This window comes from Salmo salar, chromosome ssa17 (genome assembly GCF_905237065.1).
Source record: "Salmo salar chromosome ssa17, Ssal_v3.1, whole genome shotgun sequence".
Lineage (NCBI taxonomy): Eukaryota > Metazoa > Chordata > Actinopteri > Salmoniformes > Salmonidae > Salmo > Salmo salar.
In genome coordinates this window covers 28,192,889-28,206,234 of record NC_059458.1, presented here as the reverse complement: position 1 = coordinate 28,206,234, position 13,346 = coordinate 28,192,889, and the positions used below count along the sequence as shown (strand labels likewise).

The 13,346-nt window shown below is 40.9% G+C and overlaps 1 protein-coding gene across 1 annotated transcript in view; it reads left to right on the top strand.

Annotated features, from left to right (window-relative positions):
* LOC106592906 (protein unc-80 homolog) overlaps window positions 1–13,346 on the top strand; it is a 110,324-nt gene that overhangs the window by 88,855 nt on the left and 8,123 nt on the right. Inside the window, exons 58-59 of the mRNA XM_045700398.1 lie at window positions 6,262–6,427; window positions 8,187–8,372. Coding sequence (XP_045556354.1) covers window positions 6,262–6,427; window positions 8,187–8,372 — 352 coding nt within the window. The remainder of the gene's footprint in view (window positions 1–6,261; window positions 6,428–8,186; window positions 8,373–13,346) is intronic.

The window sequence follows — 13,346 nt, the reverse complement described above, 5'->3', positions numbered from 1 at the left end:
TACTGTATCCTCCATTCTACTAACCTGTATAGTATTATACTGTACCCTCCATTCTGTGTAGTATTATACCGTACCCTCCATTCTACTACCCTGTATAGTATTATACTGTACCCTCCATTCTGTGTAGTAATATACTGTATCCTCTATTCTACTACGCTGTATAGTATTATACTGTACCCTCCATTCTGTATAGTATTATACTGTACCCTCCATTCTGTATTGTATTATACTGTATCCTCCATTCTACTACCCTGTATAGTATTATACTGTACCCTCCATTCTGTATAGTATTATACTGTACCCTCCATTCTACTACGCTGTATAGTATTATACTGTACCCTCCATTATACTACCCTGTATAGTATTATACTGTACCCTCCATTCTGTATAGTATTATACTGTACCCTCCATTCTGTATAGTAATATACTGTATCCTCCATTCTACTAACCTGTATAGTATTATACTGTACCCTCCATTCTGTGTAGTATTATACTGTACCCTCCATTCTACTACCCTGTATAGTATTATACTGTACCCTCCATTCTGTGTAGTAATATACTGTATCCTTCATTCTACTACGCTGTATAGTATTATACTGTACCCTCCATTATACTACCCTGTATAGTATTATACTGTACCCTCCATTCTGTATAGTATTATACTGTACCCTCCATTCTGTATAGTATTATACTGTACCCTCCATCCTGTATAGTATTATACTGTACCCTCCATTCTACTACCCTGTATTGTATTATACTGTACCCTCCATACTGTGTAGTATTATACTGTACCCTCCATTCTGTATAGTATTATACTGTACCCTCCATTCTGTATAGTATTATACTGTACCCTCCATTCTGTATAGTATTATACTGTGCCCTCCATCCTGTATAGTATTATACTGTACCTTCCATTCTGTATAGTATTATACTGTACCCTCCAATCTACTACCCTGTATTGTATTATACTGTACCCTCCATTCTACTACCCTGTATTGTATTATACTGTACCCTCCATTCTGTATAGTATTATACTGTACCTTCCATTCTGTATAGTATTATACTGTACCCTCCATTCTGTATAGTATTATACTGTACCCTCCATCCTGTATAGTATTATACTGTACCCTCCATTCTACTACCCTGTATTGTATTATACTGTACCCTCCATTCTGTATAGTATTATACTGTACCTTCCATTCTGTATAGTATTATACTGTACCCTCCATTCTGTATAGTATTATACTGTACCCTCCATCCTGTATAGTATTATACTGTACCCTCCATTCTACTACCCTGTATTGTATTATACTGTACCCTCCATTCTGTATAGTATTATACTGTACCTTCCATTCTGTATAGTATTATACTGTTCCCTCCGTTTTCTATAGTATTATACTGTACCCTCCATTCTGTATAGTGTTATACTGTACCCTCCATCCTGTATAGTATTTTACTGTACCCTCCATTTTCTACCCTGTATGGTATTATACTGTACCCTCCATTCTGTATAGTGTTATACTGTACCCTCCATCCTGTATAGTATTTTACTGTACCCTCCATTCTACTACCCTGTATTGTATTATACTGTACCCTCCATTCTGTATAGTATTAAACTGTACCCTCCATTCTACTACCCTGTATAGTTTTATACTGTACCCTCCATTCTGTATAGTATTATACTGTACCCTCCATTATACTACCCTGTATAGTATTATACTGTACCCTCCATTCTGTATAGTATTATACTGTACCCTCCATTCTACTACGCTGTATAGTATTATACTGTACCCTCCATTATACTACCCTGTATAGTATTATACTGTACCCTCCATTCTGTATAGTATTATACTGTACCCTCCATTCTGTATAGTAATATACTGTATCCTCCATTCTACTAACCTGTATAGTATTATACTGTACCCTCCATTCTGTGTAGTATTATACTGTACCCTCCATTCTACTACCCTGTATAGTATTATACTGTACCCTCCATTCTGTGTAGTAATATACTGTATCCTCCATTCTACTACGCTGTATAGTATTATACTGTACCCTTCATTATACTACCCTGTATAGTATTATACTGTACCCTCCATTCTGTATAGTATTATACTGTACCCTCCATTCTGTATAGTATTATACTGTACCCTCCATCCTGTATAGTATTATACTGTACCCTCCATTCTACTACCCTGTATTGTATTATACTGTACCCTCCATTCTGTGTAGTATTATACTGTACCCTCCATTCTGTATAGTATTATACTGTACCCTCCATTCTGTATAGTATTATACTGTACCCTCCATCCTGTATAGTATTATACTGTATCTTCCAATCTGTATAGTAGTATACTGTACCCTCCATTCTACTACCCTGTATTGTATTATACTGTACCCTCCATTCTACTACCCTGTATTGTATTATACTGTACCCTCCATTCTGTATAGTATTATACTGTACCTTCCATTCTGTATAGTATTATACTGTACCCTCCATTCTGTATAGTATTATACTGTACCCTCCATCCTGTATAGTATTATACTGTACCCTCCATTCTACTACCCTGTATTGTATTATACTGTACCCTCCATTCTGTATAGTATTATACTGTACCTTCCATTCTGTATAGTATTATACTGTACCCTCCATTCTGTATAGTATTATACTGTACCCTCCATCCTGTATAGTATTATACTGTACCCTCCATTCTACTACCCTGTATTGTATTATACTGTACCGTCCATTCTGTATAGTATTATACTGTACCTTCCATTCTGTATAGTATTATACTGTACCCTCCGTTTTCTATAGTATTATACTGTACCCTCCATTCTGTATAGTGTTATACTGTACCTCCATCCTGTATAGTTTATATGCTCATTCCCTGCCTCCATCCTGTATAGTATTTTACTGTACCCTCCATTTTTCTACCCTGTATGGTATTATACTTTACCCTCCATCTACTACCCTGTATAGTATTATACTGTACCCTCCATTCTGTATAGTATTATACTGTACTCTCCATTATACTACCCTGTATAGTATTATACTGTACCCTCCATTCTGTGTAGTATTATACCGTACCCTCCATTCTACTACCCTGTATAGTATTATACTGTACCCTCCATTCTGTGTAGTAATATACTGTATCCTCCATTCTACTACGCTGTATAGTATTATACTGTACCCTCCATTCTGTATAGTATTATACTGTACCCTCCATTCTGTATTGTATTATACTGTATCCTCCAATCTACTACCCTGTATAGTATTATACTGTACCCTCCATTCTGTATAGTATTATACTGTACCCTCCATCCTACTACCCTGTATAGTATTATACTGTACCCTCAATTCTGTGTTTAGTATTAAACTGCACCCTCCATTCTACTACCCTGTATAGTATTATACTGTACCCTCCATTCTGTGTCGTAATATACTGTATCCTCCATTCTACTAACCTGTATAGTATTATACTGTACCCTCCATTCTGTGTAGTATTATACTGTACCCTCCATTCTACTACCCTGTATAGTATTATACTGTACCCTCCATTCTGTGTAGTAATATTCTGTATCCTCCATTCTACTACGCTGTATAGTATTATACTGTACCCTCCATTATACTACCCTGTATAGTATTATACTGTACCCTCCATTCTGTATAGTATTATACTGTACCCTCCATTCTGTATAGTATTATACTGTACCCTCCATCCTGTATAGTATTATACTGTACCCTCCATTCTACTACCCTGTATAGTATTATACTGTACCCTCCATTCTGTGTAGTATTAAACTGTACCCTCCATTCTGTATAGTATTATACTGTACCCTCCATCTTGTATAGTATTATACTGTACCTTCCATTCTGTATAGTATTATACTGTACCCTCCATTCTGTATAGTATTATACTGTACCCTCCATTCTACTACCCTGTATTGTATTATACTGTACCCTCCATTCTACTACCCTGTATAGTATTATACTGTACCCTCCATTCTGTATAGTATTATACTGTACCCTCCATTCTGTATAGTATTATACTGTACCCTCCATCCTGTATAGTATTATACTGTACCCTCCATTCTACTACCCTGTATTGTATTATACTGTACCCTCCATTCTGTATAGTATTATACTGTACCTTCCATTCTGTATAGTATTATACTGTACCCTCCATTCTGTATAGTATTATACTGTACCCTCCATCCTGTATAGTATTATACTGTACCCTCCATTCTACTACCCTGTATTGTATTATACTGTACCCTCCATTCTGTATAGTATTATACTGTACCTTCCATTCTGTATAGTATTATACTGTACCCTCCGTTTTCTATAGTATTATACTGTACCCTCCATTCTGTATAGTGTTATACTGTACCCTCCATCCTGTATAGTATTATACTGTACCCTCCATTTTCTACCCTGTATGGTATTATACTGTAACCTCCATTCTACTTCCCTGTATAGTATTATACTGTACCCTCCATTCTGTATAGTATTATACTGTACTCTCCATTATACTACCCTGTATAGTATTATACTGTACCCTCCATCCTGTATAGTATTATACTGGACCCTCCATTCTACTACCCTGTATTGTATTATACTGTACCCTCCATTCTGTATAGTATTATACTGTACCTTCCATTCTGTATAGTATTATACTGTACCCTCCATTCTGTATAGTATTATACTGTACCCTCCATCCTGTATAGTATTATACTGTACCCTCCATTCTACTACCCTGTATTGTATTATACTGTACCCTCCATTCTGTATAGTATTATACTGTACCTTCCATTCTGTATAGTATTATACTGTACCCTCCGTTTTCTATAGTATTATACTGTACCCTCCATTCTGTATAGTGTTATACTGTACCCTCCATCCTGTATAGTATTATACTGTACCCTCCATTTTTCTACCCTGTATGGTATTATACTGTAACCTCCATTCTACTTCCCTGTATAGTATTATACTGTACCCTCCATTCTGTATAGTATTATACTGTACTCTCCATTATACTACCCTGTATAGTATTATACTGTACCCTCCATTCTGTATAGTATTATACTGTACCCTCCATGCTACTACCCTGTATTGTATTATACTGTACCCTCCATTCTACTACCCTGTATAGTATTTTACTGTACCCTCCATTCTGTATAGTATTATACTGTACCCTCCATTCTGTATAGTATTATACTGTACCCTCCATTCTACTACCATGTATTATACTGTACCCTCCATTCTGTATAGTATTATACTGTACCGTCCATTCTGTATAGTATTATACTGTACCCTCCAGTCTGTGTAGTATTATACTGTACCCTCCATTCTACTACCCTGTATAGTATTATACTGTACCCTCCATTCTGTATAGTATTATACTGTACCCTCCATTCTGTGTAGTATTATACTGTACCCTCCATTCTGTGTAGTATTATACTGTACCCTCCAGTCTGTGTAGTATTATACTGTACCCTCCATTCTACTATCCTGTATAGTTTTATACTGTACCCTCCATTCTGTATAGTATTATACTGTACCCTCCATTCTACTATCCTGTATAGTATTATACTGTACCCTCCATTCTGTATAGTATTATACTGTACCCTCCATTCTGTGTAGTATTATACTGTACCCTCCATTCTGTGTAGTATTATACTTTACCCTCCATTCTGTATAGTATTATACTGTACCCTCCAGTCTGTGTAAAATTATACTGTACCCTCCATTCTACTACCCTGTATAGTATTATACTGTACCCTCCATTCTGTGTAGTATAAAACTGTACCCTCCATTCTGTATAGTATTATACTGTACTCTCCATTCTACTACCCTGTATACTATTATACTGTAACCTCCATTCTACTACCCTGTATAGTATTATACTGTACCCTCCATTCTACTACCCTGTATAGTATTATACTGTACCCTCCATTCTACTACCCTGTATAGTATTATACTGTACCCTCCATTCTACTACCCTGTATAGTATTATACTGTAACCTCCATACTACTACCCTGTATAGTATTATACTGTACCCTCCATGCTACTACCCTGTATAGTATTATACTGTACCCTCCATTCTGTGTAATATTATACTGTACCCTCCATTCTACTACCCTCTCCTTTTGATGGCATAGAATGCCCTTCTTGCCTTGTCTCTCTCTCTCTTGCTCTCTCTCTTTTCGTGCTCTCTTCTTCTCCCGTTCCCTTCATCTCCTTCCTCTTTACCTTCCAGCTCCTGACCCAGCCAGCTGACTCCCAGGAGGAGATCACAGCCCGCCACCACATCGCTGACCAGCTGGAGCGGCGCTTCATCCCCCGCCCCCTCTGCAAGAGCTCCCTGTTCGCAGAGTTCAACAACGAGCTGAAGATCCTCAAGGAGGCCGTGCACAGTGGCTCTGGTTGGTAACCCACAGTTTAGTACACTAGTTATTAGTAGAGTAGCCGTTAGTGCACTACCCATTAGTACACTACCCCCGTTAGTGAACTACCCATTAGTACACTACCCATTAGTGGACTACCCATTAGTGGACTACCCGTTAGTACACTACACATTAGTGGACTACCCATTAGTTCACTACCCGTTACTTCACTACCCGTTAGTTTACTACCCATTAGCGCACTACCCATTAGCGCACTACCCATTAGTTACTACCAATTAGTACACTACCCATTAATACACTACCCATTAGTACAATACTCATTTGTGGACTACCCATTAGTGGACTACTCATTATTACACTACCCATTAGTGAACTACCCATTAGTGGACTACCCGTTAGTACACTACACATTAGTGAACTACCCATTAGTATACTACCCATTAGCACACTACCCACACTACCCACTACCCATTAGCCACTACCTATTAGCTCACTACCCATTAGTGGACTACCCATTAGTACACTACCCATTAGTACACTACCCATTAGTGGACTACCCGTTAGTGGACTACCCATTAGTACACTACCCATTAGTGGACTACCCATTAGTGGACTACCCATTATTACACTACCCATTAGTGGACTACTCATTATTACACTACCCATTAGTGAACTACCCATTAGTGGACTACCCGTTAGTACACTACACATTAGTGAACTACCCATTAGTATACTACCCATTAGCACACTACCCACACTACCCACTACCCATTAGCCACTACCTATTAGCTCACTACCCATTAGTGGACTACCCATTAGTACACTACCCATTAGTACACTACCCATTAGTGGACTACCCGTTAGTGGACTACCCGTTAGTGGACTACCCATTAGTGGACTACCCATTAGTGGACTACCCATTAGTAGACTACCCATTAATACACTACCCATTAGTGGACTACCCATTAGTACACTACCCATTAGTGGACTACCAGTTAGTGGACTACCCATTAGTGGACTACCCGTTAGTGGACTACCCGTTAGTGGACTACCCATTAATACACTACCCATTAGTGGACTACCCGTTAGTGGACTACCCGTTAGTGGACTACCCATTAGTACACTACCCATTAGTGGACTACCCATTAATACACTACCCATTAGTGGACTACCCATTAGTTCACTACCCGTTAGTGGACTACCCATTAGTGGACTACCCATTAGAACACTACCCATTAGCTCACTACCCATTAGTACACTACCCGTTATTATACTACCCATTAGTTACTACCCATTAGCACACTACCTGTTAGTTCACTACCCATTAGTTTACTACCCATTACGCTACTACCCATTAGTGCACTACCCATTAGTTACTACCCATTAGTACACTACCCATTAGTACACTACTCATTAGTGGACTACCCATTAGAACACTACCCATTAGTGAGCTACCCATTAGTGGACTACCTGTTAGTACACTTCACATTAGCACACTACCCATTAGTCCACAACCTGTTAGTCACCTACCCATTAGTGCACTACCCATTAGCTCACCACCCATTAGTATACTACCCGTTAGTATACTACCCGTTAGTATACTACCCGTTAGCGCACTACCCGTTAGTACGCTGCACATTAGTACAATACCCATTAGTCCACTACCCATTAGTGCACTACCCATTAGCACACTACCCAAATGCCATGTTAACCTTTCGTTATTAAATGACAGGTTATGATAAGAGATGTGTCTGTTCATGCCCCCTCCTGCCTACAGCGTACCAGGGCAAGACGTCCATCAGTACAGTGGGCACGTCCACCTCTGCCTACCGCCTGTCGCTGGCCACCATGTCCCGGTCCAACACGGGCACGGGCACAGTGTGGGAGCAGGAAAGCCAGCCGTCACGCCAGCCCTCTCAGGACACGCTGAGCCGCACCGACGAGGATGACGAACAGGAAGAGAGTCAGACACCCCTCCTACTACTATCACTAATACTATCACTATCACTGAGTCAGACACCCCTCCTACCTACTATCACTAACACTATCACTCTATCACTGAGTCAGACACCCCTCCTACCTACTATCACTACCACTATCACTGAGTCAGATACCCCTCCTACTACTATCACTATCACTACCACTATCACTGAGTCAGACACCCCTCCTACCTACTATCACTAATACTATCACTATCACTGAGTCAGACACCCCTCCTACCTACTATCACTACCACTATCACTCTATCACTGAGTCAGATACCCCTCCTACTACTATCACTACCAATACTCTATCACTGAGTCAGATACCCCTTCTACTACTATCTCCACTACCACTATCACTGAGTCAGATACCCCTCCTACTACTATCACTACCATCACTCTATCACTGAGTCAGACACCCCTCCTACTACTATCACTACCACTATCACTGAGTCAGACACCCCTCCTACTACTATCACTACCACTATCACTATCACTGAGTCAGATACCCCTCCTACCTACTATCACTAACACTATCACTATCACTGAGTCAGACACCCCTCCTACCTACTATCACTACCACTATCACTGAGACCCATATATAACCACTATCACTGAGTCAGATACCCCTCCTACTACTATCACTACCACTATCACTCTATCACTGAGTCAGACACCCCTTCTACTACTATCACTACCACTATCACTGAGTCAGATACCCCTCCTACTACTATCACTACCACTATCACTCTATCACTGAGTCAGACACCCCTCCTACTACTATCATTACCACTATCACTCTATCACTGAGTCAGACACCCCTTCTACTACTATCACTACCACTATCACTGAGTCAGATACCCCTCCTACTACTATCACTACCATTACTCTATCACTGAGTCAGATACCCCTCCTACTACTATCACTACCACTATACTATCACTGAGTCAGACACCCCTCCTACTACTATCACTACCACTATCACTGAGTCAGACACCCCTTCTACTACTATCACTACCACTATCACTGAGTCAGACACCCCTTCTACTACTATCACTACCACTATCACTGAGTCAGATACCCCTCCTACTACTATCACTACCACTATCACTCTATCACTGAGTCAGACACCCCTCCTGCCTACTATCACTACCACTATCACTGAGTCAGATACCCCTCCTACTACTATCACTATCACTACCACTATCACTGAGTCAGACACCCCTCCTACTACTATCACTACCACTATCACTCTATCACTGAGTCAGACACCCCTCCTGCCTACTATCACTACCACTATCACTGAGTCAGATACCCCTCCTACTACTATCACTACCACTATCACTCTATCACTGAGTCAGATACCCCTCCTACTACTATCACTATCACTACCACTATCACTGAGTCAGACACCCCTCCTACTACTATCACTACCACTATCACTCTATCACTGAGTCAGATACCCCTCCTACTACTATCACTACCACTATCACTCTATCACTGAGTCAGACACCCCTCCTACTACTATCACTACCACTATCACTCTATCACTGAGTCAGATACCCCTCCTACTACTATCACTACCACTATCACTGAGTCAGACACCCCTCCTACTACTATCACTACCACTATCACTGAGTCAGACACCCCTCCTACTACTATCACTACCACTATCACTGAGTCAGACACCCCTCCTACTACTATCACTACCACTATCACTCTATCACTGAGTCAGACACCCCTCCTACTACTATCACTACCACTCTATCACTGAGTCAGATACCCCTCCTACTACTATCACTATCACTACCACTATCACTGAGTCAGACACCCCTCCTACTACTATCACTACCACTCTATCACTGAGTCAGATACCCCTCCTACTACTATCACTATCACTCTATCACTGAGTCAGACACCCCTCCTACTACTATCACTACCACTATCACTCTATCACTGAGTCAGATACCCCTCCTACTACTATCACTACCACTATCACTATCACTGAGTCAGACACCCCTCCTACTACTATCACTACCACTATCACTGAGTCAGACACCCCTCCTACTACTATCACTACCACTATCACTGAGTCAGATACCCCTCCTACTACTATCACTACCACTATCACTCTATCACTGAGTCAGACACCCCTCCTACTACTATCACTACCACTATCACTGAGTCAGATACCCCTCCTACTACTATCACTACCACTATCACTATCACTGAGTCAGACACCCCTCCTACTACTATCACTACCACTATCACTCTATCACTGAGTCAGACACCCCTCCTACTACTATCACTACCACTATCACTATCACTGAGTCAGACACCCCTCCTACTACTATCACTACCACTATCACTCTATCACTGAGTCAGATACCCCTCCTACCTACTATCACTACCACTATCACTGAGTCAGATACCCCTCCTACTACTATCACTACCACTATCACTCTATCACTGAGTCAGACACCCCTCCTACCTACTATCACTACCACTATCACTCTATCACTGAGTCAGATACCCCTCCTACTACTATCACTATCACTACCACTATCACTGAGTCAGACACCCCTCCTACCTACTATCACTAATACTATCACTATCACTGAGTCAGACACCCCTCCTACTACTATCACTACCACTATCACTCTATCACTGAGTCAGATACCCCTCCTACTACTATCACTACCACTATCACTGAGTCAGACACCCCTCCTACTACTATCACTACCACTATCACTCTATCACTGAGTCAGATACCCCTCCTACTACTATCACTACCACTATCACTGAGTCAGACACCCCTCCTACTACTATCACTACCACTATCACTCTATCACTGAGTCAGACACCCCTCCTACTACTATCACTACCACTATCACTATCACTGAGTCAGACACCCCTCCTACTACTATCACTACCAACTCTATCACTGAGTCAGATACCCCTCCTACTACTATTACTACCACTATCACTCTATCACTGAGTCAGACACCCCTCCTACTACTATCACTACCACTATCACTCTATCACTGAGTCAGACACCCCTCCTACTACTATCACTACCACTATCACTGAGTCAGACACCCCTCCTACTACTATCACTACCACTATCACTCTATCACTGAGTCAGATACCCCTCCTACTACTATCACTACCACTATCACTCTATCACTGAGTCAGACACCCCTCCTACCTACTATCACTACCACTATCACTGAGTCAGATACCCCTCCTACTACTATCACTACCACTATCACTGAGTCAGACACCCCTCCTACTACTATCACTACCACTATCACTGAGTCAGACACCCCTCCTACTACTATCACTACCACTATCACTCTATCACTGAGTCAGACACCCCTCCTACTACTATCACTACCACTATCACTGAGTCAGACACCCCTCCTACTACTATCACTACCACTATCACTGAGTCAGACACCCCTCCTACTACTATCACTACCACTATCACCTATCACTGAGTCAGATACCCCTCCTACTACTATCACTATCACCTATCACTGAGTCAGATACCCCTCCTACCTACTATCACTACCACTCTATCACTGAGTCAGATACCCCTCCTACTACTATCACTACCACTATCACTGAGTCAGATACCCCTCCTACTACTATCACTACCACTATCACTGAGTCAGACACCCCTCCTACTACTATCACTACCACTATCACTATCACTGAGTCAGACACCCCTCCTACTACTATCACTACCACTATCACTCTATCACTGAGTCAGACACCCCTCCTACTACTATCACTACCACTATCACTGAGTCAGACACCCCTCCTACCGACTACGATCACTCTATTTTCTCTAAGGCTGTATTCCAATATCCACTAGCATACCACATATAATCCATGCCTGATACATTGGTTCATTGTAAATGCTAGTGTAGATATTGGATGTTTAATTGAGTACAGGTTTCAAACCAAAGTACGATACCTGTCAATCCCAGCGGTCAGAAAGAGAATGATGACTTCCTTGTTGTTGGACATGTGAAATGTTTTGAGATTTTTTTAAAGGTCTAATGCAACTGACAATGACCTGTTATTGGCAGAGAGGTTTGGAGCTCTCTTTTTTATTGGTCTATTAGCTAATTTACCACATGGTGATGTCACCATGGAAGGCCAAAACTCCAACCCACCAAAACAGGCTGATATTTCAAGAGGTCTTTTCAAATAGCACTTACACTAAAAGGGCATTATCATAACTTTCACAATATTATTCCAAACTCAGTGTTGAATTATATACTAACCAAAAATATAAATGCAACATACAACAATTTCAAAGATTTTATGGAGTTACAGTTCATATAAGGAAATCAGTCAATTGAAATAAATTAATTAGGCCCTAATCTATGGATTTCACATGACTGGGCAGGGGCGCAGCCCTGGTTGGGCTTGGGAGGGCATTGGGGAGCCAGGACCAGCCAATCGGAGAGTTACTGCCAAATTCTCTAAAACGACATTGGATGCTGCTTATGGTAGAGAAATGAACATTCAATTCTCTGGCAACAGCTCTGGTGGACATTACTGCAGTTAGCATGCCAGCCCCCCACCCTCAAAACTTGAGACATCTGCGGCATTGTGTTGTGTGACAAAACTGCACATTTTAGAGTGGCCTTTTATTGTATCCAGCACAAGGTGCACCTGTGTAATGATCATGCTGTTTAATCAGCTTCTTGATATGCCACACATGTCAGGTGGATGGATTATCTTGGCAAAGAAGAAATGCTCACTAACAGGGATGTAAACAAATTTGAGAGAAATAAGCTTTTTATGCGTATGGAACATTTCTGGGCTCTTTTATTTCAGCACATGAAACATGGGACCAACACTTTACATGTTGCGTTTATATTTTAGTTCAGTGTATATAAAACAAAGAAAAGTCACGTTTTTGACTGCACTGGGCCTTT